The following is a 27,855-nucleotide window of genomic DNA, read 5'->3' as shown; positions in this document are numbered from 1 at the left end:
CAGACAGCAGCTCCTACATTTTGCAGGCACGTGGGGGAGTGGAGGGGACTGAGCTAAAAGGGAATTTTCTTCCTAAGACATACACCTCTATCACCTCCCCCGTACTATTCCCCTGACACCATGAACACCATGCACAAGTGCCCACTACACTGCTGGTGCTATACAAACAACTCATCATCACACCATCCTCTCTGTATCCGGCCTGATTCTTAGCCCAGTCCACTACATTCAACACCTACCAACAAGACAAAGACATGGACAGCTCCACTACTCTGACATGCACGAAGCTGGGAAGTGGGGTAGTAGGGAACATGCTGGATGGTAGCGCCTACAAATCCCTGACATGGAACAGGACCCCCTTTGTGCTAGGTGCTGTACAAACACAGAACAAAAAGACAGTTGCTGCCCCAAAGAACTCACAGTCTAATTGTTCCCTTCTGGCTGGAGCAGGAGGCAGGGCCACTTGGAGTGAGTAGCTCCTTGGGGGCAAGAAGGGTTTTGCACTGGCCAAAGGCATAGGGACCTTTGGGCACTGGGAGCCCCTAGCAGGATTGCTCCCCTCTGGCTGGCAAGGGGCATTGGGGTGGGAAGTTCGTAGGGGGTTCAGGATCATTCACGGGACACTGCACTGGAGAGACAGAGGGGTTTGGGCATCATTCCCCTGTCTGGTATGGGGCACTGGGATGGGAAGCCCCCAAGGGGTTCGCTCCCCTTGGGCTGGCGGGGGGCACTGGGGTGGGGAACCCCCAGGGCGTTCGCTCCCCTCCGGCTGGCGGGGGGCACTGGGGTGGGGAGCCCCGGGGAGAACCGAGGATCGCCCCCCACTCTCTGCTGGGGCACAGAGCGAACGACACGGGGGGTGTCACCGCCCCGCGGGGATGGGGTTCGCAGGTCCGGCAAGGGGCAGCCCCGCGCTCCTGCGCCCACCGCTGCGCATTGCTCTGCAGGTGCCCCGCTGCCCCCGGAGCCCCTCACTCACCTCGGCCGGCTGCAGAGCGCGGAGGGGCGGCTGCGCAGCCGAGCGGAAGGCGGGCGGAGGACACCCCCCTGCTGCTGGTACAGGTGGGTGCTGCGCCCGGGGACCCCGCTCCAGCCGCTGGCCTGTCCTGGACTGAGTGGGGCTGGGGCAGCGGCAGCTGCATTTAACCCGGCATCGCGGGCGCTGGGCCCGCGGGAAGGAGCCGACCCCTCCCCCTTTGACACTGCAGCGAGCGGGGCTGCTGCGGGGAGAGGGGCCGGGCGGCGCCCCACCCACCCCCAGGGGCCGGCGCAGGGCGGGGGGCCAGGTCACACCCCCCCGGGCATCGGGCTCCTCAGCGGCTTTCCAGCGTGGCCGGGCGCGTGACTCGAAAGAGATGCCCAGATCCACCCGCGCACCTGCCAGAGTCCACATGAACGTGAGCGGCAGAGGCTGGAGAGAAGAGGGAACTGCCCTGGGTGCCCATCGAGCACTCACTGAAAACACTCTCACCTCTGCTGCCTAGACAAACTGGGGTCTGCTTCCCCTTGTCTCCTACGCAGCGCTACCGAGTGCAGCGTCTAACTCTGCCACACGCCGGGATTTGGAGCTAACACTCACAGAATACACACCCAGCGCACGTGCAGGTCTAAACACAGAGACACCAATGCACATCTCTTCTTGCACACACGTGGAGCACCTACTGTTATGTATTATTAGCCCATTGATAGTTCAAATTTAGAATTATTTCTTTTCTTCGGAGCATTGATTTATTTCTGTGGGAAATGTACAAATATTAATAAGATTTCTTTGGATTTTAATTGTAGTTGTTATTTCAAAGATAAAATATATTGCATACAATTAACCATCCAGTAGTGTGACACATATTTATGTTCTCTGTGTTTGTAAATAGACACCAAGCCTCAGCTGATATAAATACCAGTGCTGAGTTTTTTGTGCCTGTTTAAATTTGCAGCATTCAGGTCTGTATCAACAGGCCCTCTGGCCCCCACTCTGATTTACACCAGTTATACAGTTGTGTAACTTCTTTGACTTGAATGGCATTACTCCTCATCTACACTAGCATGGATGAGAGGAGAATCAGGTCCAAATCTGGCCCACCAACTGTAAATGGTTATAACTCCATTGGTTTAAAGAGTTACTCCTGATTTACAACAGCATAGCTACATTGAATGAATTTAGACTATCACAGGATCTGGCCCAGATTTGAGTCTGACATCTTTCTTACGCATGCTGAGGTAAATCAGGAGTGACTCCACTGAAGTTAATGAAGTTACATGAGTATAAACGAGGATTCAGGCCTGGAGCATGTTGAAGTACACGATTCCTACAAATCTAAACAGGAATAAACTTGGTACAAGTTAAAGTGTAAGGTTCTGAGAATACTTTGTTGCCCGGTATGTGAACTAGACTTTAATAGCTAGAGAGTTTCACTGTTTTATGAAGTGATGTGGTTAATTGTATGGAATTTCCCTGACAGGTCATAATCATATATACATTTGATTTGTTTTGAGTTTTTCATGTTCATGCATGTACACAATAGGGTGGCAAACAAAGGTGTGTGCTAGTGGAAATGTCAATCATAAAAAATGTCCATCATATTCAAACTTTATATAATTGAAAAACTATTCACACCTGTTCAGCCTTTATCTGGACTCAGCTTAAACAGTGTGGGAGTGGTTCTGTTTTCCTTCCCTGTTCCATCATTGGCATGTGTTCGGAAAACCCTTTAACTGTGAAGGTCCCAAAGGAGAATGAGTGAGTGGGCCTGTCCAAATATACAAATTGCATTGACGTGGCGGTTTGGGGATCCCTGTAGGCAATGTTTGCGGATTAGAGAGTGTTTTGGAGGTCATAGATTTTAAGGACAGAATTGTCCATTACAAACATCTGGCCTGACCTTCTGCATAACACAGCACAGGTCAATTCACATACAATATTGTGACATCTGGCTATGGAGAAATTAGGCATTGACAGATTGGACCAGATTCTCCATTGCGCTGCACCTTATGCAGTTATTTACACCGGTGCAAAGGGGGTGTGAACCATTACCATTCTGATTTAGCTGCGTTTTATACACACTTTGAACTGCTATAAATAACTGCCTGAGGTTCAGGACAGAGGACTAGATCACTAGATCAGTTCCTTCCTCCACTGCTCAGGGAAACAGGTTAATAATGTATTACAGTAGATTTTCATGAGCCCCTCAGCACTGGGCAGGTGATATATGACTTAAGTAACTGGCTACATTCTGTGTTGGGGAATTAACCTCCTGGCTGACCTAAGTTCCCTGGTGAATTTCAAGTGGCCACATTTTTTTCACTCCCTATTCTTAACTGTTGTGTAACGTTGGTGCTGCTCTACCTGGGCAGTACATTCCTCACGCTCAGAAAAGGCTGTAGTTTTATTTGTGGATGAAGCAACCAAAATATATCATTTATAAATACACATGCACACAAAGCACATCAAGGTCTGGTTCTTCTGGATTAAAAGAGGTATTGAAAAGTTAGGGCTCCCAGTTACTGTAGGTTTCCCATCAACGTGATTTCTAATAACTTTTCCGTTCACACAAAATATAGCACTGATGCCATACAAAGGAGCAATGCAGTCAGCAGCTATTGCAAACACTCAGTAAAAGGCATAACACAGACATGTAAAATGGGTTTCTTTTTACTGAGTCGTTCAGTTTCCATAACTGTATGAAACTATAATAACTCACTGTAACCGTGACTCCCAGGCAAGCTGCAATGCAGCTGGATTCAGAAGGCAGAGAGGCAAAACAATCAATTCCTTCAACTGGGAGAAGGTGAAAATATAATCTAAGGACTCAGCCCTGCAAATCTCTCTCACAAGTAGTTCTTGTTCATGAGAGGTGTATTCACATGAGTAAAGTATTACATGACTAAAGATTTGAAGGATCATGCCCTAAACACGTGGAACCTATTTTGATCTTCTACTTTGATAGACTTCTACTTTAGTTACACAGAGATCAGAATAGCTGGATCATTACCTTTGCAGAAATGAGTGAATGTTAAATCTGCTAATGTACATAGACAGCACATATAAACATTATTGCTATGGTTACAGACATAGAATAGCAATTTCTAAGACCCAGAAAGTACAATTTGTGCCTATAAAACTGCACCCATATTTTTCTGCACCTGCCATCAATTGTGGGCACAAATATGAGTTGTAGGACAGATACCTGATTTGCCCCCACAAATGGAAGGGTAGGCTGGGGTACAGCTGAAACACATTCCTGACGAGAATGCTTATTAAACAATAAATTGCAATTCTTGCTGAATCCCTAGGGAGCATGTGATTAAATAGCAGGGAAGGCTTGGCACCAGGAGTGACATCTGAGCTGAATGTGCACCTTTGTTTTGTTTTGTTTAATTAAAAAACAACCACCTTTATTTGCACAATATAAACCTAGGAGTCATGTCTGTGATAGGAGCAGCTAGCACAAGAATCCGCTTGCCTGTAAGAATAAAATGGAAGGTGAGCTTCACGGCAGCATGTGCATGGCAAACATACGGTGTGTCATCTTATCTAGTGGGGAGAGGTGGGAGAATGAAAGGAAGAAAGGCTCATTTGAACTGTGGAACGAATATAAAGTATTGAATGATGATACGGTCTCATGGAGCAGATCGTTAGTTACCCAGTAGTTTATTGCTACCTATAAATTTCAGTTCCTAGTAGGGTTGCCAACAGTACCTTATTTTTCATCTCTGTACAAGAAGATCAGGAGTTGCTGAGTGCTGCAAAAAGCAGCAAGAAATACCTCTAGTGAATGAAGGTGAGTGCTGTGTATTATTAATTAATAATAAATAATAATATCAGGAGATGGGGTAAGGCAGGGATACTAAGAAAACAGACCCTTACTTTTGAAATACAATGTTGACAACTATAGTTCCTTGTCACAGTTCAAACCACATCTGATAATAAACTATAATGTAACCCTTTCCTGAGTCATTTTGAAAAAGATGGTATCTATTTCAAGGGGCAAGAAGTGCTAGCTTGAGTACAGTACATGCTATATTTGGGAGGAGGGCCTTACAAAAATCATCCAACCAGAAAAAGGTCTTTGGGAGAGAAATCCTCTACATTATTTTGCTTCCAAACAATACTTTGCTCTGTGCAAAGACATTTGATTCCCAGCTAGAAATTCAGGCACCAAAAAGAGGCTTTTAGAAAGAGCTCCAAGAACCCAGTCCTTGCAGCACTGCAAACATGATGCTGTAATAACACAATACTGTAATCGAGGCATTTTAAGAAGTCCATATAATACATGTCATACAGTGTGAATAATTCCCTATAACCCATAACAGTTAGTAGGTGCCGGAAAACTGCAGAGCAGGTCAGTTAAGCTCCTCTAGCAAAGGCCCTTTGATTTTCAAGAGGTAAATTTGAACTCTGGGTGGTCGCCTCACCATTCAGAATGGTGAGCACTATTTAAAAGTGTATCACTGAAACAATTTAGTTCAAATATTTAGACAGCAATGGCTGCAGAGAAAGGGCAGGGGGAGAACACCTCAATTTCCCAAGTGCTCATCGTAGCTGATTCTCAGACTCCATTGTCAGATATCACATCTGTACAGTTGGAAAAAATCTGCTTGTCTGTATCTGGGATGTATCTGCTTTGCCAGTCCTATGCAGTAAATAACCACGCATGGACAGTTATCCCACTATGCACTTCAGTAAGCCCTGTGCAATCACCCACATACCGGGTGGTTCTATTTGCAAAATGTTAAATAACATCACATTCAATAGCACTCTGAATGCACATTAATATCCCTATGCAAAAATATCCTCACATGAAAACCTGTGCAGCAGGAGTCATTCAATGATGATCAGTTCAACATGTCTGACTGCAACCCTTGTGGTTAATTCCACCTAAACAGTACTCCCTGCTGCTGCCTCCTAACTCATCTTGTAGCTGTTCCCTATTCTGTAAGTGCATTGGTTATTTTTACAGTTAGCAGCTGGCCTTGGTCACAGACTTCCTTTCTGCCTCCACCTGCCATTGGCATTTCAGGAACTCTCCCAAAGCAGAATCCACCTTTAGAAAGGGTTTACAGACCTCACCCCAGTTCCTTACCTCCCAACAAACTCTGGCAATGATCCAGTTTCACAGTGCTGGGAAATCTCTCAAATCTGGAGCTATGTGATCCCTATGCAGGTGAATAAGAACTATACAAAAATAGAATCCAGCAGCTCTGGAGGGGAGGGGATAGCTGATGGGAGCTTTGCCTCTTCTGCTGCTTAAGTGTTTTGAGACAGAAGAGTAAAAAGGGCTAAGCAGAAATCAGAGCAGCATGTTTTTCCCCACTGATTTATGCTGCACAAATCTAGCCTTTGTCTCTGAAGCAGCTCCTTCCTCTTAAATCAAGATAGCTCCAGAGAATAATACTCCCCTTTGTTGTTGTTTCTTCAGCATTTGACTCCATGTCCAGATAATCCTTTTTACCTTAATCAAGGAGGAATGTGTATCTCTGAAGTTGGTCTCTGCTCAAAGCTTATTAGGCAGACACAGAACCAGGTGGATAGAAAACTTGAAGAGCTTCAATGCTGGTGGCCCAACACTAGAGCTGGCTGAACCCACCAGCAGAGTCCTTCATCTCCGGCTGGACTGTCTGTGAATGAACCATGCACGTTGTCAGTCACAGCTGAGAGTTGAACTGGGACCTGCAATTTTGCACTTACAGTACTGAAGGACAGGCTGAGACTCTAAAAAAAAAGATCAGAGCCTTTGGGCCTAATTCTCCTTGTGCTTTTATTTGCACCAGTGTAAAGTGAGCATATAATGCTCTCAAATGGAAATAGCAGTGATTTCACTCATTTGCACTGGCCTAAATGAATATACAAGGTGCAGTGCAATGGGGAACCAGTCATGTTTGTACAATCATTAATTAATTGCTTCCCAGCCTGAGGTAGTGGAACTAACAAGGATCAGGTTATAGCTTCATGGACACCTGTACCTTATAGAAAGTCAGTGAGAGATTAGTCCGAGTGGAATTGCAGAGAATGGTCATACGCCTCTGGAAGGCCCTGAGCCAGGGTCTGTAGAAGGCTGGGGACTCCAAGGGAACCAGCCTGGGAGCCAAGTGCTTTATCCCAGAGCCAGAAAGATTCTGAAAGGTAGCCAAAAAAGGGGTGTGAACAGAGTCCAGAGAGTGGGCCAAAGAGAAGCCCATGAAAAGTAGAAGAACCTTTTTAGTTTGTGTTTGTGCTACCCAAGGAGAGTATAAGTTTTGTTTGCAACTTAGCCAGAGAGCTAAGATGCATCTCCAGCACAGTGTATGGACAGCTGAGGAGACCCACCTTGAGGAAAGAAACGGAGTCAGGAAGTGCTGTCAGCACCATGTTTGGCCAGCAGAAGGCACTACAGGGTGGTCATGCCCTATTACAGTGATTCTGAACTAGGGATACATGTACTCCTGGAGGTACGCAGAGGTCCTCCAGGGGATACATCAACTCATCTAGATATTTGCCTAATTTTACATAAAAAGCACTGGAGCAGTCAGTGCAAACTGAAATTTCATACAATGACTTCTTTATACTGCTCTGTATACTATACATGAAATGTAGGTACAGTATTTGTATTCCAATTTATTTATTGTATAATTTATGATTTTATGAATTATTTTATTATATATGTGAAAGTCAGCAATTTTTCAGCAATACTGTGCTGTGACACTTTTGGATTTTTATGTCTGATTCTGTAAACAAGTAGTTTTTAAGTGAGGTGAAACTTGGGGGTATGCAAGAGAAATCAGACTCCTGAAAGGGTACAGTAGTCTGGAAGGGTTGAGAGCCACTGCCCTATGTTACAGACCCTCGGCGTGCAGGACATTTCAAGATGTTTCCTAACCATAACTGGGTGCAGTTCTCTCCCAGGGCAAAGATAGGCCTGCCCCCGGTGCAGGGTTAAACGAAGACAAAACTTGCAAAGGCAAATTGAAGCTCAAACTGCACATTGCAGTATGGTTTTTCAGCATTACACATGAGGCATATGATGACATGGAATGGATGCCAATGTTATGTCAATCGCTAGCTCGCTTCCATATTAGTTAGCTTTGGCCAGGCCTGGGTGTAAACCATTAAATAGATATAGAAGATTGAATTAAGTTACGTGCCGGGATTAAATAAGTAATATTAGTGTAATGGAGTGTGTTGATTGGTAGCCAGGGACAAAGTTGTGGACAAAGTTCTACAACTGGATCAAAAGCAAACATCTGTAAAAGTTTTGAAGAACATCTGATGAGTAGTACTGGCACTGGGCTCTGGCAAAAAAGCGAATAAGCGACTAACAGTAAATAATGAAGTAAAGTTGTCTGCGGAGAACTGTCACTGTGATCACAAAATAAAGCACCCACTGCTTCTGCACTAACAACTGCAGCCCATGTATCGGTCTCATCAGTAAAAACAACACATCTGGTTGCCAGTGAATATCAGTTACGGTTCGTACTCGGCAGTTATGAATAAGCTCAGCAGACATAAACTCCTCACTTCTCAGATACAAAGCAGCAGCTAATGTTATCAGGTGACCCAAGGCCAGATCATCAACTCTATAAATTAGCATCGCCATATTGACTTCAATGGAGTTGTGCCAATTTACACCAGCTGAGGATCTGAGTCACACATTGGCGAGCTTAGTGGCTGTACGGAAGACACTGGAAACAAGGAGAGCAGGGAATCAAGAGCATCCATCTAAAAACCAGGGAAAACAGTGGTGCAAAAGATTGTGCAGTGAAAATGCAGCCAGAGATTTTGGGAGGACAGCTGCAGATAAAGAAGATTCCAGATTGTTATGTTCTTGTGCTGGATACGTCTGCTATGTCAACGCCGTTGCCTGTTCTGGTCTCCAGGATACTCTGAAGACAGAGCCATCAGCAACGTAGTACCAGACAATGAATCTTTGTACGAGGGGCCCCAAGCTTGAGGAGCTGTCGCATAGGATTGTTACTAGAAGCTGTAAAGGATCTGCTCTTTTCCAGCAGGTTTTCACTGTACTGGAAAGTGAAGCATTAGCCAGTGAAACATCTTAAAAGGTTTCTCAGGTTGTAACTGAGGTAAAGATTATTTGCTTCTGTTTCTCTTTCAGCTTTTCTAAGTCCAGGTGCCACATTATTTTGAGTCCATCAGGAGATCAGTATAAGCTGGCTGGGAATCCTGGGACGGGATCAGATTTGTAGTTGACCCCAAACATTTGGTGTTTTATGTTCTTTGCTACTTGTAGTTTCTGGCTAGTGTGATGTGTATTTGAAAGCTGGGATGATTATTTTTTCAATTAAAACTCAGTTGAGTCTATGGGTATGTCTATACTACCTGCCGGATCTGCGGATAGCAATCGATCTATCCAGGATCTATTTATCGTGTGTTGTTTAGACACGATAAATCGATCCCCGATCACTCTCCTGTCGACAGCTGAACTCCAGCAGTGCGAGAGGCAGAAGTCGACGGGGGTGCCGCGGCCGTCGATCCAGCGCCATGAGGACGCAAAGTAAATGATTCTAAGTCGATCTAAGATAGATCGACTTCAGCTACGCTATTCTCATAGCTGAAGTTGTGTATCTTAGATTGATTCCCCCCACGCACCCGCCGCAGTGTAGACCAGGCCTATGTTGCAGGATTTTCCCTGTGCTGTAGCAGATGCAGCCCTGTCTCCAATAGCCAGCTTGTCCTTTGAGCAAATCACTAAGGGCTGCCCATGTCCTGGCATTGGCTTACCAGTGGTACAGCACTGTGTATGCAGCTGCGATTTGGGACTTCTTGCTTCTGCTCATCCTTTTTACATCTAAGGTTCTTTTGGGTTTTTAAAGGCAAACTTCCCCATTTTTCACAGCTGTGCGGCTTGAAAGTTTGAGCAGTGAGAAGCTCTTTGCGCTAGGAAGCCACTGGGGATACATATCTGAAACCAATGTTTTTAATCACAGATGGTGGTTCTGAGTCTCCAGCATAAGGCCACCATTTCTCTGAGGGAACTAACATCATGCATGACCCCAGTGGTGAAGGGGAGCCCCATGCCAGAGGCTGGAAACCAATTTCCATCCAGTTTTCATATGGGTTTATCAATCATGAGCAAGCCAAAGATGTCCAGGTTGTGCCTGGCCCTGTGTGTATGAACACCCTCCGTGTGTGTGTGTCACTGGACGTGGAACCAAGAAACAAGTGAGCTTGGTTTAAGTGAAGTCCTTGCCATATTTGGCTAGTGTGGCCCTAAGCTGATGGGTACATTTTCATTGGCTTCACTGAACTGTCCTACACCAAGGAAGTGTCTTCCCTAAGTGTGGGAATGAGAAGAGGCCTGTCCAAACAGCTCCTACCTCCTCCCTCTCAGGTTTCCTTCCATTAAGGAAGTAGCACATTGCCCTATTGAAGCACAAGGCCCATGCACCCACATACACCACACTTCAATGGTTTTATGGAACGTTTTGCAGGCGCTGTGCTAGTGCTCTGCACAGGGTGAATTTCACTTTCTGTAAAGGTGAGACAGCAGTACAGTACATCTCCACCATTCTAGCTTCTCTATACCCGACTTCCCTTTAAAACAAGCATCCTGTGTTCGGGTTCCAGCACAACACAGCAAAGGCCCTGTGTGATTTAGACTGAGCTTATCTGCCTACAATCAGTGGAAAAATAACCTACCACGTTAACAAAGTCTAAGGGCCAGATCCTCAGCTTGGATAATTCCACTAAGTCAATGGAGCTATGCCAATTTCCACCAGCTGAGAATCTGGGGACATTTCCACGGGACAATCACCAGCAGGAACCAAATAACAGCTCCCGATGCCAAGAATAATAGCTCCCCAGCCATGCTCATTATTACCTTCCATAAACATTCATAATGTACTGAGGGGAGATATAAAAATGAATCCATGTTAAACAGAACGTATGTAAAGCTATCCCATTAGATGGTGGAAAACTCCAATACAGTATAAATGAGACTGTAATTATTATCGTCAGTTACAAGGAGGAGGGGATCAGTAAAGATAACATTACCTGATTTCCCATTTTCAGGCACCATGTGCATTCATTCACACGAGTGCACGGAGAATGGAGACTGGGTGTAAAATGCCACCACTCCAGTTTGGTAGCATGTGGCTGCATAAGATGCCAGGTGCCTGAGAAGCTGGCCCAGGTGTTTTTAAGGGCCATGTATACAAAGAGAAGAACATCATAAACAATCAAAATGTCACTATCTTCATAACATGGGACTGGGAGGAGGAGTGAAAGGACGCGCTTTCCCATTAGGAAGCAATGGGAATGTTTCCAAGCTAAGCTTTCCCTATCTGTCTTTTACCAAAGGCTGGAGAAAGTAGTGGGTAAACTAACCAAACAATTTTAATGATAGCACTTGTCTTACAGCAGCTTTGAAACTTTCCCATTCCCAGTGCATTCTAACTGGATTCCTCTTGTCCTACTTTGCATCATTAAACTGGGCCCCTGCTGGGAAGTATTATTAAAACAGTAGCTCTTACTGAGAGAGACACCAAATGCCTCGACTGCAGATACTGATGCAGGGAAGGGGGGTATCTCAAAACTATGACTGTTCCCGGTGTTGTTATATGCAATACCATACCAGTGCACTGAGCAGAGTGGGGTTTGCAGCACCTGGCTATAATTAGTTCTATTGTCAAGGTCTAGTGCATAGCAGGCACATTAGAGTGCAGAGGAATGAGGGACAGAAGGATATCACCTACAGGTAAGGTGCCTGTGCTGGCTATCTCCATGTTAAATACCCCTCAGGGTGGCTCCGGGGTGGTATCAAGCAGTAGGGGGATGGTAGGAAGCCAAGCGTTGTGTCCCCTTTGCTAGGGTACTACTTAGGACTCTCTTTTAGATCCAATCCAGATCAACTTGACCATCTCCGGGATGGAGTGCGTAGATATCTGCAGCTCCCAGCTGACCAGACTGTGCTTATACTGCATCCAAAAGTCGCGCAGAAATCATACGGCAGTGAAAAAAGGTAGGAGATTTGCCTGGCTTCTTATACAGCCCTGCCTTTAGATATCACCTTCCAAAAACCAGACACTTACAACTCCCTTTCAAACTCCCCAGGGTTTCGTTATCTAGTCTGATGAAACAGATGAGCTAACATAACCCCATTGTATTCATCTTTCAGCCTTCACACAGCCCCAGAATAATACAGTCATTCATGATGATTATGATAGTAGTACCTAAGTGTCCCGATCAGGGTCCCCTGTGCTAGGCACTGCCCAAACAAATAACAAAAAGACAGTCCCTGCCCCGAACACTCTATCCTGGATTAATGAAATGGTGGGAAGGGCTGAACACTGACCCCTGTGAGACACCACTGGCCATTTCACCTCCCCCGCGCAGATAGCTGGAGTGCCCTCAGCAATCAGTCTTTGCTGCAGCCCGTCCTCACTCTGTTTAACAGTCATTGTCCTTAGATTCATTCCTTCCTTCTTCCCCCTTTGCCATTCTCTCCTTTCCTCTGCTCTTCTCTCTCATGCTTTTCTCTTCCCTCTAGTCATCTCTTTCTCCGTAGGAGGTTGAGAGAGGCCCTATTGTACTGAGGGTGGGGTTTGGGTTTTTTTATTTCCTATGCCTTCACTGGATCAATGGAAGATACTTTTCACAGAGTTGGGCTCTGGCTGTAGAGTTGAGATCCAACCTTCCCCAGAGGACAGCTGTGAGCTCTGAGTTTGATCCACTGTAGAGATTGTGGCCAGCTGCAAAATGCAGATCCAGATCCAGCCTTCGCTAGAGTTTACCGGTATTTGGATCTAGGATTTTGGTTCAGGCCCATTTCAAACAGCCCTGAAATTGTTACCTTCTCGGGGCGCTGAGCCAGCGAGTGGAGCTGCTGCGTCACTGGGGCTAACCAAAGACATAGCCCTGGCGTACCCTGGTTGAGGCGTGGTGCAAAGGATGCTGGGAAGCAGGTTTTGTGGGTTTGGCAAGAAAAACAGAAGTGAAATCTAAAAAGTGATTACGAGCTGGCACAGCGCTTCTAGGTTAAAGTTTAAATAAGCTAGTGCTATTTTTCCTGGATATGGGGATTCAGGGTCCTACACTGTTGCTGACTTGTTTAAATAAACATGTATCCAAAGAGATTAGGACCCAGAAATATGGAACCAGCCCAGACTGGTGTTTTTACTGCTAACATTTTACACAGTATCAATATGGGATGAATCTGCACCATTCACATGAATGCAAAGACAGTGGAAACCCAAATAAAACACAGGAAAATGTGTTTCCAAAACTTTGGCTATAGATTTGTTTGCACTGGTCTCAGGAGCTGGCTGTGAATACAAACTGTGTTCTCAACCTGCTGAAACTTCCACATTCCAAGCTGAAAAAGTCTCTGTGACAAATTCTCCCTTGACTCAAGGAGGGAAGATCTGAAGTAAGCTTTCCCTGTGTGCCCTCTCAGCCATCTGCCCTTGGATAGGGCTGGCATGTTCCACTAACAGAGCACCTGATAGATGTGGCTGCGCACGTGGGCATCTGGGGCAGGGGGATGGACATTGCGGCAAGAGGCAGTCTCATTTCTCCGGTGCTGCACAGAGCACTGGATGTGGTTGGTTTGTCACGCAAGGGGGAGAAGCTAAAAGAGCTGCCTCAGCATGACCTACTCATGCTGACCCCTTGCTAATGGCACTCTACATGGTTGAACAGCTGCTGCCATTGCATCCTCCTCAGGAGCTTCAAGTTAGGGACATGCTCTTGGTCGTCACACCCAGAGACGTGTAAAGCCGTTACAGCCTGATAGGTCTGCACATCACCAGAGTCTTAAAGCCAGAAACAGGTTTAATTGTGCAACCACATCCATCCCCTGCTGGAGGAACCCAGTGGAGGCTTGCACAAGAACAGATGGGGAGATGTTCACAACATAGCAGACTGTTTAGGCCAAAGAGAGACGGGAACAACGAGTGCACTGAGCTCCCTCCCATCGTGGCCTCAACACTTGTCCAGGATGGTCTAGGTATATGTCATCCTGCCTTGGTGCCAGGAAATGGACAGAGGACCTCTTTAGGCACCTTTCAGCCCTACATTTTTATGATTCTGTGCCTGCAAAGACCTGCCATTGGCCATGCATATGGCATGACTGCGCACTCAGCACATGCAAATACAGGTGTGGTGCAGGCATCCACATTTTTGTGGGTGCATCTCCTGTGAAAACCAGTGGCGTCTCCAGGCACCAGCGCTCCAAGTGCGTGTCTGGGGCAGCAAGCCAAGTGTATGCTGGCATTAGTGACCCCAAAGCAGGTCATGTCTAAGCATCTCTCACTTGGTTAAGCAATGAAGACGACTCTGGATTCACAGTCCTACAAAGAAACAACCCTTCTTGGTGATGTCCCTTACCCTAGTGTTCACTTAACAAAGATGCTGTTTTGTTTTGTTAGGTTTTTCTGCCCCCCACCTTGTGTTTATCTGACTGGACCAGGTTGGAAACTGAAGCAGGAACAGATAAAAGGTAAGAGCAGAAGAAAGCCACATATGCCTGGAGAGCAGAAGTCCTGCCGCTCAGCCACTCCTGATAAGCAGAACTGAGCACAATGGGAAAAGCTGTCTGCAAATATTCATTCGGTTATGAAAGTGACTTTCGGTTTGAGTGTATATTTGGCCTATTAGTGTTCGAGTTCTTGACCTTTACGGAGCGAATACCCATGACAAATGAATACATAGTTCATGTACTCAAACAGATCGCAAAGTTAAAGTAATCAAATTATATATTTGTTCAGCTCTATTAGCAAGTTCACAGGAACGGGCAGAGAGGGGGTGATGAAAAGCAGCGAAGGAAGCGATGGAACTAGGCTTGACCTGATGGGAAGAAGCAGTGCATGTTCCATCTGCAGGACTGATACATTGGATAGAATCTAAAAAGAGGCCATTAAAAATGCCAAAGCTCAGAGGGGGAGAGTCTGAAGGCACCACATGTGATCTACTGAGGAGAAAGGGGACAAGACCTGGGGATCAGGACCTGAGGGAAGGGGATTATGCAGGGAGGAAAAGAGAGTTAGGACCATGAGCTGGTCTAAAATTTTTCATGAAAATCAGTGAAAAACAGCTTTTCTATGAAATGGAAATTTTCATGAAAAAAATTCCATTTTCGTCAAAATGTTCAGGTTTTCAGCCACAATAACAAAAAGTTCAAAAACTGCATTTTTAAAAAATTATTTATTTTGTTGTCTGCAACCAAAAACTTGACATTTTTCAGTTTTCAGCAAAAAACCTGAAAAATTCCAAAGAAAACTTTTGATGAAAATGAAAAATGTTCAGTCACATGAAAAAATTTGGGGGGAAGAGGGGAAGCAACCATTTCCTGACCAGCTCCAGCCAGGAGCGAGGACTGAAGATAGAAAAGGGAGAGTGAGACTAGCTTTTGGAGGAAAATTCTTGACCGTGAGACCATTTAGGGTATGTCTACACTGCAATGAAAAACCCGCAGCAGCGAGTCTCAGAGCCCAGGTCAACTGAATTGGGCTTCGCATGAGGGGCTAAAAATAGCAGTGTAGACATTCCCACTCACCTGAATGGGAATGTCTACACTGCTACTTTTAGCCCCACTGCCTGAGCCCAAGTCAATTGAACTGAGCTCTGAGATTTGCTGCTGCAGGTTTTTATTTGCAGTGTAGACAAACCTGTTAAGCAATGGGTACGCTCATATAATGGCGGCTTCACAGCTCTGGGGAGGGGATCATGCAGCCCAGGTGGGGGAGGATACAGGAAGGTAAAAGGTTGGAGGGGTGGAGAGACAGGGATGTGGGAGAAGGGAAGCAGGAAATCAGAGCCAGGAGGAACAGAAGGGGGATGAAGATAGGGATTGGGGGAGAGGGGCTGGTGAAGCAGGGCAGTCGGGAGAAGCTGCCGAGCCTGTTGTCGAAGGTGTCTAGGGGTGCAGGATAAGGAGGGTGAGATGCAGGAAAGCAGCATCTCACATCAGTGCGGCTGGAGACCAGAAGTGTCCAAGTGTCCCAAAGATGCTTCTGGGAGGTTCACCTGCCTGTGCCCTCTCAGGCGGGGCAGTAGATTCCCAGTCCCCTCTTCCTCTCTCTAGTGAGGGCACGAGGGGTGACAACAGCTCAGCCCTTCCTCTCTTTCCATTGCCACCAGCAGTCTGGGCAGCAGCAGCCCCGACCCTCTCAGTGCAGCTCCATGGTCCCAGCTCCATTGGTTTCAGCTGGTGTCCAGGTTTCTGTGTCTGGGAAATGTTTCTCCTTCTCTTTTCCAGCGAGGGATTTGGGAGAGGCTGGTTTCAGGGTGTGCGGGTACATGGGGCTGGACAGCATAGGCAGCAGCCACATGGAGACCCAGAAACTCAACTTTGAGGAGCAACCGGACTCCAAGGTAAGCTGAGCAAAATGACTCCCCTGACACACATTCACACAATACCTCTCTAGGCTCTCCTGCCCCCTAGTCACATATGACCAGGCATCTCCCTGCAGCATTCTGAGTGCTTTTCACTCATGGTTTGCCAGGAAACCGATCTTTCTTTGTCACCATCTTTTCAACTTCCTGGCTCTTGTGGCTGGAGGATAGCCAGGGATTACGCATTTTCCTCAGCCCATCGTATTCTCCTGACAAATGGCAATGCCACTCATCACAAAATGAGAGTGCAGTCTTTCATTTACAGATAAACTGCTAGCGAAAACACCAATCTGTCACAAACGTTGTGGGCTGGAGCTATAACTTGGCATCTTCCTATGGAGAAAGAAATCTATCAAGTATTATCTTGGGGCTCTGAAGAATGTGGGGTCTGGGGTTGGCCAGAAATATAACAAAAAGGACCTTTGTGTTTGCAATGCTTCCCTTGCAGCATATCAGTGCAGCCGAAGCGCCAAGGTGACTGGGAAACTGTAAACCTAAGGAGATTTCTTGTGTTATGTTGGGTAAATCACATGTGAACATTAATTTCCATTTGGAATTCTCTAGCCCCAGTGTAAATAAAGCCTTTGCCATTCCTCAGCTCCTCACTCCACCTGAAATAACATCTCTAATCATTTCCCCCTTTAAATGAACCAATAGCTCCTCTGAATGGACCCCATCATGTCCTAGTGGGAGCTGCTTTGTCCTGCAGTGCATTTTCTTGGGTGTACTGAGCAAAGTGATGGTGGCTCTGGTGAAGGGGGGTCTTGTCTTCTGGGCCCTTCACGGGGTGGTTCTTAAGAATCATCATTAATCCACACAGCACAATGCAAGGTGGTCAGTTTCCCTTCTGAAAACCCAAAGCACATAAGGAAGGACAGAGAAGAATGCCATCTGACTCCTGCAGCCCCCCTGCAGATCTCCCATCCCCACACCAGCATGAAGGGCATCTTTTCACTGAAGTCTTTGTTGTTATAAGGTGGACATTGAAACTATTTAGAGTGAAGATTGTTGAAGATACCCCTTCTAGGGGAGACCCAGGCATCGTGGTTTGGAGAGCTATATGTTCAGCCACAGGACTAACAGGAGCCGGTTGGTAGCACTCTGCTGTGCACTGATGGTGCAGTGATTCACTGCTGCACGTCATCATACTCAGGTTGGGCAGGAAGCCAGCACAGGTTGAGTTGCTGGGTTAATTGATTGTCTTACACTGTTGCCTAGTGTCACAAGTGAAAGGGAGCCTTGTTGTTGCTCTCTCCCTCTCTGTTATACTGTTTATCATGGAATCATAGGACTGGAAGGGACCTTGCGAGGTCATCTAGTCCAGTCCCCTGCACCCAAGGCAGGACTAAGTATTATCTAGACCATCCCTGACAAGTGTTTGTCTAACCTGCTCTTAAAAATCCCCAATGATGGAGATTCCACAACCTCCCTAGGCAATTTATTCGAGTGCTTAACCACCCTGACAGAAAGTTTTTCCCAATGTCCAACCTAAACCTCCCTTGCTGCAATTTAAGCCCATTGCTTCTTGTCCTATCCTCAGAGGTTAAAAAGAACAATTTTTCTCCCTCCTCCTTGTAACAACCTTTTATATACTTGAAAACTGTTATGTCCCCTTCAGTCTTCCTTCTCCAGACTAAACAAACCCAGTTTTTTCAATCTTCCCTCATAGGTCATGTTTTCTAGACCTTTAATCATTTGTGTTGTGCTTCTCTGGATATTTTCCAATTTGCCCACATCTTTCCTGACATGTGGCACCCAGAACTGGACACAATACTCCAGCTGAGGCCTAATCAGCGCAGAGTAGCGTGGAAGAATTACTTCTCCTGTCTTGCTTACAACACTCCTGCTAATACATCCCAGAATGATGTTCGCTTTTTTGCAACAGTGTTACACTGTTGACTCATATTTAGCTTGTGGTTCACTATGACTCCCAGATCCTTTTCTGCAGTACTCCTTATGATAGCACTCAGAGGCTCCAGCCAGGATCAGGGCCTCCTTAGACTGGGTGCGTTGCAAACATATATGAAGATATAGTTCTTGCCCCAAAGAGCTTACAGTCTAAGGTCCCACCCTACTAACCTGGCCGTGCTTATTTACATTGAGTCAAGCAGGACCAATCGTGTATAAAGTTCAGCATGTGAGTAAGCGTTTTCAGGATCAGGGCCTATGCTAACCATCTCCGATAGGTGGGTAGATAGAAACAGACACACATGGAAAAGTGTCTGTCAGCTCTCAGTCTCTCTCTTCCCATGCAGGAAGAGTTTCAAAAATAGCTACTTCCACTTTCCAGCACTCCCGTTTCAGTGGGAAGTTTCATGAGGACATTGATTTCCAGGTTTTCCTATGACATTTTGTGGACCCAAAATGACACATCATCAACATTTCAAGGAAAAGCAAAAAATTCCAGGAAACAAAATTAGTTTGTAACAAAAGAGTGAAAATTTTCATGCAAAATTCGGCAGTGATTTTTTTCCCTTTTTCACACATACACTAGTTTAAAAGTTCTTTTGCCTAAAATACCTGACCAACTAATTAGGCAAAACTTGATATCGTAGAAGGGCTGGTGGGGCCATCGTCCCAGCCTCTAAGGGCTCCTGGCTTCTTGTTATTTACTCTTTCATGCAATCTAAACTAAAAGGCAAGCTCCTTTGGCCTGTATCTTTTGTTTGGCATCTGGAAAGCACCATGAGCATCTTTACACCGATTGTAAGCATCTAGGGGCAAGGGTTGTCTTTTTGGTCTGTCTTTGTATAGAGTTGGTGCAAAGGGGTCCTGGTCCCTGATTGGGGCTCCTAGGTCCTCCCACAATACAAATAATAAACACTGGCAACAGTAGTGCCCATCATTGTGACAGTTAGGAGTTCCCCAGTCTCCATGGCCATGTGTCCCTTTAACCATACCCTGCAATGCTTATCACTCTCTGCTCAGTCAGGTCTCCTGCCTAGGCACAACAGCGTATGAGCAGAGGTGAGTTTATCAGGGGACCTTGCCTGCACTCAGCAATCATTAACCAATGCTGCTGGCCAGCCTCTCACTCTCACAGCAGATAAAGCCCCCCAGCTGCGAAGGACGTGAAGAAGTGAGCAGGTATCTCTCTCTCTAGATATCTAGGTAGGCAGATATCTGTGTCCCCCCCTCACTGAAGTATCTTCGGTGAAGATGCATCCAAAAACTCCAGACACAATCTCCAGTCTATGACAACAGCCCCTTGTTACCTGCAGGAGTTCAGCTGTGCCAAAGCGCTCTACATCTCCGACGCGGAGAAGAGGAAGCATTTTCGGCTGGTTCTGAAGCTCTTCTTCAGCAACGGGCAGGAGATCGGCACTTTCTACAGCCAGCTGATCAAAGTGATTTCCAAACCCTCCCAGAAGAAGCAGTCCCTGAAGAACACAGACGGTAAGTAGCAGGGGAGCCGGCCTCGTCAATGGGAGCTGAGCGCTGCAGGGTTTTTACCAGCAGTCTCTGTGATACTCTGTTCTCCGTTGCGTCACCATTGCAGCTGTCTGAGTAGCTGGTACCTGAACAGGTTGTCAGATGCTTTATCAGAATGGGGCACTAATATCAAGCAAACAAGAAACTATCATAGATGGCAGATTGAATATCTGCCAAGTCCTTAGACATGACAGGTTTATGCGCTATAGGCAGCCTGATCCAAAGCCCGGTGAAGTCAATAGAAGAAAGAATGGATCAGGGCCTATTTATGTCCACTTTCTTGAAAATGTATCCTACCAAGCTGTGTTAAGATCTAATGCAGAACCTTTGTCCGGATTTCTGTTCAAAGATCTCCACATATAGACAAAGGCATCACCCACCCTTCATAAAAGGCCATCTCAGCTGGTACTCTGCTAAAGGGAAAGCCAGCCAGAAAGGGCTAGTGTTCATACTGCTGTGTACACCAGCTTAGCCCTGGGGAGTCTGAGAAGGGCAGAGCAGTGCTTTCAAACCACACGCTGATATGGAAATGAGAACACATGGAGCATTATCTAATGACCTGCAGAGCAGGGGAAAGCAACCCCAGACGGCACAAGATATGAATTAAGAGGTCTTTTCAGTCACAGATTTTGAAAATATTATGAAGTGTTGGCAGCCAAGAATGGTTACTCACTTCACAGTCACAAGTTCTTCGAAGTGTTTTGTCTGCCTAGAGCCCACCCACGCACCTGGGGGTGTATACACACCACCCATGAGATCCAAGTGGGGGGAAGGGATAGCTCAGTGGTTTGAGCATTGGCCTGCTAAACCCAGCATTGTGAGCTCAATCTTTGAGGGGGCCATTTAGGGATCTGGGACAAAAATCAAACAACCACTGTCAGCAACGGTACTTGGTCCTGCTGGTAAAGGAAGGGGACTGGACTCAATGGCCTTTCAACATTCCTTCCAGTTCTATGAGATAGGTATATCTCCCTATATATCATTATAAAGACTCAGAAGAACAAGATTTTGTAACATGATGGCTCACTGCATTCTTTATCCTAACTCTATGCAAAGCAATAACTGGCCTCTGCGGCTATCAAATCACTCAGCCATGCTCTGGTATTCAGGCAAGCTGATACTGATAACAGCGAGTTTCCATCAGTGCTAATGCCGGCATGTCTGTCTTTTGCAGTGTGCATCTCATCTGGGTCCAAGGTTTCCCTCTTTAACCGCCTCCGCTCCCAGACGGTCAGCACCCGTTATCTGTCCGTAGAGGGTGGCACCTTCATCGCTAGCGCAAGGCAATGGGCAGCATTCACACTGCACCTGGGTGAGGACCTTACATGTTCAGCAAACTCCAGCAGTCCACACAGGGCCAAATTCACCGCTGGTACATCACTGGGGAAGTCAGTGGAGCTGTGTCCATTAACGGCAGGGGTAGGTTTGGCCACCCAAGCATAGCAATAGTGAAAGACAAACAGGGTGGTCACATCCAATCTGAACAATGGTGCTTACTGATTTTAACGAGTCATAATCACAGGTCAACAGAAGTATCTTTCTAAAAGATGTCAGGAACCCCTGAGGCCAGCTTCCAGCAGGAGGCCTGTGTCTCTTTGCAGCACATTGCTCCTCCCTGCCTGCAGACAGAGCTCTGAGGAGGGAGGAAGGATGGTCCATTGATTAGGCAGCTAATCCGGGATTTCAGATACCTGGATTCAGTTCTCTACTCCAGTGCTGGCTTCCTACGTGACCTTCAGTAAGTCACTTAGGCCCAGATGCTCAGATGTCAATGGAAGTTAGAAGCCTACGTACGTTGAGGGTCTGGGCCTCAGCCCCGATCAGCACTTGCCCTGCCCTGCCTCCCAGGGGTGTTGTGAGAATAATTACATTAAAGACCAACGGGCATTCTGATACTACAAGGATGGGGCCATATAGGTCCCAAGAATAGATAGGAGATGGTACTATTTTGACCACACTACTTTCTTTGATACCTGCTACCAGCACCCCCAGGCAGTGTGAAATTATCCTCCCTGTGAATGTCCCTCCCACCCTCCCCCCACTCCACCTCACCCCCTTTGGTCTCTGGAGCTCTTTGGTCTCCTATCTACCTTAACTTCCCTTTGCCACCACATTTGCCTCCTGGAGTCCCAGGGTGTTGCCCAGACTCAGTAACAATCCAATTCCCTTCTCCTGCGCTGGTATATCGCTCTCCAGGAAGGAGACAGCAGGGGAAAGGGCTGGGAGCAGTCTAAATTCATCTCTGATTCCCAACACCCTTTCCTCATTAAGGGCCTGATCCAGTGCCCTTTGAAATCAGTGGAAAGACTTCCATTGACTGCAGTAGGTTTTGGATCAGGCCCTAAAAGCCTGCTGGTCTTGAGCAAGGGCAGCTCAGGCTGTGCCTGTTCAAGGGCCATGTTGGCATGCAGTCAGGCGCACTTTGTATGAAATGTAAGAGATCTCAGCTGCCTCCCTCCCCGTTGTGAATCTGGAGGTGTCACCTGCAGAGCTTACAGATCCCAGGGTGCTGGCCTGCCTGCTCCAATCGCAGTGGAGAACTGCCTGCGGGGAGCACTGCCCTCTGCAGGCTGCATTTACCCTGCATCTTGAAGATGCACAAATTGGAGCGAGAAAGGGACCAGTTGCCCGAAGAGTGTCCAGGGAGCCCCTTATCTACCGTGCTGCCAGGCTCCGTGATGAGAGAGAGTTCTCCTCTACCCTGGTCCTTCAGCAAGAGCCAGAGGGAGCTGTTCCCGCCTTCATACTCCAGGTTGGTAACTCTCCATCTCTTTTCCTCTCCATGGGAAGCGGATGAGCACTGCACCCGGGGTGAGTTCCCACTGCGGGAAGGGTACATTCACTACGGCTCCGTAGTCCAGCTCATCTGCACAGCCACCGGCGTTACCCTGCCGCCCCTGGTAAGGCTCCCGGGAAACTCAGACACCGGATAGGATGGGGAATGCTTCTGGCTTCAGCTCCATTTAGGGTTGCCAGCCCTCTGGTTTTCACTCAGTCAGACAGGGACCCTGGCAGCTCTGGTCAGCACAGCTGACCTGGCCACTAAAAGTCCAGTTGGCCACAGGGCAGGCAGGCTCCATGCCTGGCTCCACGCAGCTCCCGGGAAGCAGCCAGTATGTCCCTCCGACTCCTAGGCTGGCTCCGCAGCTCCTATTGGAGCCAATGGGAGTTGCAGGGGTGGTGCCTGGAGGCAGTGCCTGAAGCACACAGAGCCTTCTGGCCGCCCCCTCCCCCCCACCTAGGAGCTGGAGGGACATATCGCTGCTTCCCGGGAGCCACCTGAGGTCAGCACCGCCTGGAGCCTGTGCCCTAACCCTCTGTTCCAGCTCAGAACCCCCTCCCGCATGCAAACTTCCTCTCGGAGTCCATAACCCATAGCCCCACCCATACCCCAAACCCCTTCCCCAGTCCTGATCCCCCTCCTGCACCCCAAACCCCTTATTCCTGGCCCCACCCCAGAGCCTGCACCCCCAGCTGGAGCCCACACCTCCTCCCGCACCCCACCCTCCTGCCCCAACCTGGTGAAAATGAGCAAGTGAGCGAGGGTGAGGGAGAGCACCCCACAGAGGGGGAGGGGATGAAGTGAACAGGGAGTGGGGCCTCAGAGAAGGGGCAGGGCAAGGGTGTTCGGTTTTCTGCAGTTAGTAACTTGGCAGCCCAGCTCCATGCCCCAACTTTGCTCAGCCAGCAGCTGGCAGCAGTGGCATAACATGGAGCAGGTTGCAACCATCCTGACCTTTATTAACAAAGTGTGGCCTGTAGAGACAACAGGTCCCAGCATGCAATGTGACCTCGTGACTCAGGTCAGGAGGATGGAGCACTGTCTGCTGGGAAATGATCCAGCTGTGCAAGCCGTGTGGGTGTAGCAAATGGGAGGGCAGTGGCAGGAGACAGGCTAGAATGATGTGGGCTGATTTTGTTCCATGTCAGACAGTAGGGGAGGGAGCAGGGAATTCCCACAACCAGTCCCAGAGGAAGTTTCGGGCTGAGAAAATCTTGGAAGGATAAAAATGCTGAACTTTCTGGAGCTGACAGTTCCCTCCAGCCGGTCAGCCCGCCTGTGTGTCCTTCCCCACAGATCATTCGGAAAGTCACCAAGCAGTATGCCATGCTGGATGTGGATGAGCCCATCTCCCAACTCCACAAGTGCGCTTTCCAGTTCCAAGGCAGTGACGGGATGTACCTGTGTCTCTCGACCGAGAAAGTGATCCAGTTCCAGGTAGTGCAGCATGAAGCCGTCCAGATACTAGCGAGAGCAAACTCCCTCCAGCTCCTCCCTCCTGTTACTTGCTGCTGAGTCCATCATTTGAATGGTCTTTACCTTAAAGCCCCCCGCAATCCCCAAATGAAATTCAGTCCTTTATGTGATGTTGGAATAGGGAGAGAACCCATGCATGGAGACACACATCCCCACTCCAACCTCACCTACCCATGCTGGGCCTTGCTCTAATTTTTCCTGTCACCCCACAGCGACACAGACCTCTCTCCCTTCCCACTTGGCCCTGCCCCTCTGGCTGCCTCCCACAGCATCACATAACCAAGCTGCCATGTGATTTTGTTAAGCCAGAAGCATTTGAGGATGAAGTCACTGATCCCGATTGCTCCTTTGGGTCAGCATAGACGTATCCCTATCCCTGAACATGGAACTGCAGCAGCTGGCCAATAATAATAATAATAAACAGCAACGTGCTGGTCCAGCACCTTCCATTTAGGGTTCTCAGATCCTTTTACAAAGGTCGAGAGATATTATTATCCCCCTTTGACGGTGAGACAGCGGCACAGAGAGCTGGAGTGACTTGCCAAAAGCCAAGCAGACCATGGCAGAGTCAGGAATAGAACCCAGGAGTCCTGGCTATCAGTCCCCAGCTCACACCACTATGGTACGTGGCCTCCGTGACACTAAAATTCCATGCAGGCGTCTCCATGCCCAAAGGAAGCAAACCGTGATCTGCTGAACGATGGCTCCTGCTGGACGATAATTGGAACGGAGACTGTGGAGTACACGTTCAGTGACAGCCTGGCCTGTATTCAGGATCCCGTGAGCCCAGTCCCACTTATAACCATGCTGGAGGTACGGAGGGCTTTCCATCTTGTTGTCCTGTGCACGGCTTTTGTTAACCTAGCTCAGGGGTGGCCAATGTGATCTGGAGCCACCTGCGGCTCTTCAGAAGTTAATATGCTGCTCCTTGTATAGGCACCGACTCTGGGGCTGGAGCTACAGGTGCTGACTTTCCAATGGGCCAGGGGGTGCTCCCTGCTCAACCCCTGGCTCTGCCCCCACTCCACCCCTTCCCACCCCTTCCCTAGCCTGCCATGCCCTCACTCCTCCCCTTCCCCCCCCAGAGCTTTCTGCACGCCACGAAACTGCTGATCAGGAGGGGCAGGGAGGCAGGGGGAGGCACTGATCAGTGAGGCTGCAGACATATTACTATGGCTCTTTGGCAATGTACATTGGTACATTCTGGCTCCTTCTCAGGCTCAGGTTGGCCACCCTTGACCTACCTTACTGACGCACAAGAGGCTGCAAATCTCTTCTCCTAGCTCTGCATGTGCCTCTGAATCATCTTCCCCCATCCCCAACCCCCGGCCTCTTGCCACACGCTGCCCTCTGTGTACATGACAGGGCAGATTTTTCACAGATGATTTGAGGAATCAGTAAGTTTTGATCTTTTCCCCTCTGCTCAATAACTGGTCCTAATGTCTCCTCAATTCCCTCTCCTTGTGCCCCAGCTCAGGGCCCTGCTCTCCTCCCCTGGGGTAAGACACTGTGGACTGCCCGCTCTTCTGCAGGGAGGACAGCAAGCCCTCCAGCTGGGAACGTTGCCGCCCGCAGGACCATATTGGGGCAGCAGCACGTCATGGTGCAAGGTGTATAACCCCCTCCCATGTGCTCTGGTTGTGACAGCTGACTGGCGGAGGGGATGTGGCAATGCTGGAGGTGCAGGGCGAGTATTTCCATGCAGATCTGAAAGTCTGGTTTGGAGATGTGGAAGCTGAGACTATGTACAGGTAAAGCAGCGAACCAGTCTGATGAGCTGGTGTTTAGACACAGGTGGAGATGGAGGTGGTGGTGGGTGGCATAAATGACACCGACCCTAAATGCCACATCTGGCAGGCCTTTTTGGTCATTATTGTGGTTCCAAGGACTGGGAGCTTTGCTTTAGGTGGGAGTTTTGTGCAGTGTATCCCACAAGACAAAGCAGGACGAGTCTGGAAATAACTCACACATACACAAGCTTTGTAATTAGAGATCCAAAAGGCTTCCTAGGATATCTAATCCATGCCCGCACCAGCTCGGGATTGAGCTCGAGGGACATTGACTAGTACACCAGCATTTATGGCAAGGGGTCTCAGGCTGGGAGAATGGGTGTTCCGTGAGGTCACTTCAGGAGGGACATGGCAGCTCCATCTGCAGCATGGGCATGAGGCAAACAGGGTGAGAGTCTGGGCCCAAAGGACCAAACCTTGGAACAGGAACCCCACCAAAACAGAGGGGAAAGGGAGAAAGAGACAAAAGAGAGAAGGGAGGAGACTGGACAAATCAGGAGCTGCCATTAATCCCAAGACTAAATGACTGCCACCAGGTAGCAAAATAGAATTTACTTTATTCAAAGGCACTGTGGGAGAAAGGCTGTATTAGGGTTGTGAGTAGGACAGGGCAGAGTCTCCTCCCTGGAAAGGCTACAGTAGTATATATGGTTTCTTTTCTTTCTTTCTTTCTTTCTTTTCTTTCTTTTTTTTTTTTTTTTTTTTGGTGCACTGTTCCCAGGACCCCGAAGTCCTTAGTGTGTGTTGTCCCTGACGTCTCGGCATTTGGCAGCAACTGGCGATGGCTGAGATACCCCATCACTGTCCCACTCTCGCTCATAAGGAACGATGGGCTGATCTATTCCAGCTCGTTCACATTTACGTACACCCCAGAGCAGAGCTTCCTCCCTGCCCTGCAGATCCTTCCAGAGCTGACACAGGACTCCGATACCTTACTCAACAGCATCCATCAGGAATTCACTAGGACCAATTTTCACCTCTTCATGCAGAGCTAGCAAGCCTGGAATGGTGGAGGGTCTTCATAGAAACAGGACTTGGAACAAGGTCTGCCACCATCTCTGAAACTGACATTAACACTGAGAGATGGGTACAGACATCCCTGTGGTCTGTAGGATCTCCCAAGTGCTCTACTGTGCATAAAATACCCTGTCTATTCTTTTTAGATTTGTTAAGAATTGTTTCAAAAGGAAGCATCACCCTGTGAAATTTACTAACAAAATGAACAATATATCCATGCCTCAAGGAGTGTTTAACTGATTCAAATGATCTTTTTACTAGACATTTTGCAGATGTCACAGTTTGGCTCTTTAGCTGGTGTAAAGTGGTGCCATTGGTTTCATGGCTTCATAGATCTTAAGGCCAGGAAGGTCCGTTGTGATCACCTAGTCTGACCTCCAAGAGCTTTTCACCCAGTAATTCCTGCACTGAGGCCATTGATGTCAGTGGAGTGATATTGATTTATGGCAGCTGAGAAGCTGAGCCCAAATGTGCTTTTATTTGCGGCCCCTACTGGGGTTATTTCTTTAAAAGTAGCACAGTCTGAGGTGCCCTTACTAGCCCTGTCATCTCACACACACTTCAATCTATGCCTCAGTAGTAAGTTGCTGAGTTAAAGTTGCCTTAAGAAGAATCCATGTTTCATGGAACTGGAGCTCTGAGTGCTACACACAAGTGGGCTTTGAAGCTCTATTTAGAGTCTTCAGATCACCACGGCATCAAAAGGCTTATGGTATATTTTGAAACACTCTGTTTTGGCAGTTGAGGCTGATTTAGAAGTGACTTAATTGCCAAAGCCACACTGGCTTTTAACCTACACTGAACTCTTGAAGGTTTACCAGGAGGCCCGGAAGAAGCATGCTGCTGTCTAGTGAGCTACAGAATCCTGGGCAGGCTTTGCAACAGATGGCTCTTTCTTTCACTCGTCTAATTGCGGCGCTGCTCCTGGAGGATCCTCCCGTCTACGCCTGTGTTTTGCGAGCACGTGCAGTCTTGTGGCTGGCGTGTTTTGGATTATGCTACACAGGTTACTTTATGTCCAGTGGTTTGGGAGA

The 27,855-nt window shown here is 47.7% G+C and overlaps 2 protein-coding genes across 5 annotated transcripts in view; one reads left to right on the top strand and one right to left on the bottom strand.

Moving 5' to 3' along the window:
* MATN4 (matrilin 4) overlaps positions 1–1,531 on the bottom strand; it is a 30,773-nt gene extending 29,242 nt beyond the window's left edge. Inside the window, exon 1 of one of the 3 annotated variants that reach the window (XM_050917341.1) lies at positions 1,472–1,531. The gene's annotated coding sequence lies outside the window, so the exon portion shown is untranslated. Of the gene's footprint in view, positions 1–979; positions 1,068–1,471 lie in introns of those variants that run through there. The other 2 variants (XM_050917340.1, XM_050917344.1) reach the window with 2 other exon arrangements.
* RBPJL (recombination signal binding protein for immunoglobulin kappa J region like) overlaps positions 1–27,034 on the top strand; it is a 35,556-nt gene extending 8,522 nt beyond the window's left edge. Inside the window, exons 2-12 of one of the 2 annotated variants that reach the window (XM_050917382.1) lie at positions 948–1,062; positions 11,826–11,951; positions 14,359–14,429; positions 16,188–16,303; positions 19,546–19,720; positions 20,931–21,068; positions 22,547–22,656; positions 23,835–23,975; positions 24,672–24,827; positions 25,662–25,765; positions 26,526–27,034. In XM_050917382.1, the coding sequence (XP_050773339.1) occupies positions 948–1,062; positions 11,826–11,951; positions 14,359–14,429; positions 16,188–16,303; positions 19,546–19,720; positions 20,931–21,068; positions 22,547–22,656; positions 23,835–23,975; positions 24,672–24,827; positions 25,662–25,765; positions 26,526–26,799 (1,526 nt within the window). In that variant the 3' untranslated portion in view covers positions 26,800–27,034. The remainder of the gene's footprint in view (positions 1–947; positions 1,063–11,825; positions 11,952–14,358; positions 14,430–16,187; positions 16,304–19,545; positions 19,721–20,930; positions 21,069–22,546; positions 22,657–23,834; positions 23,976–24,671; positions 24,828–25,661; positions 25,766–26,525) is intronic. The other variant, XM_050917383.1, reaches the window with a different exon arrangement.
* The last annotated feature ends 821 nt before the right edge of the window (positions 27,035–27,855 follow it).

The sequence above is a fragment of the Gopherus flavomarginatus genome, chromosome 11, assembly GCF_025201925.1.
Source record: "Gopherus flavomarginatus isolate rGopFla2 chromosome 11, rGopFla2.mat.asm, whole genome shotgun sequence".
NCBI lineage: Eukaryota > Metazoa > Chordata > Testudines > Testudinidae > Gopherus > Gopherus flavomarginatus.
The sequence above is the reverse complement of the archived record's forward strand: the minus strand, read 5'-3'. Positions and strand labels throughout refer to the sequence as shown.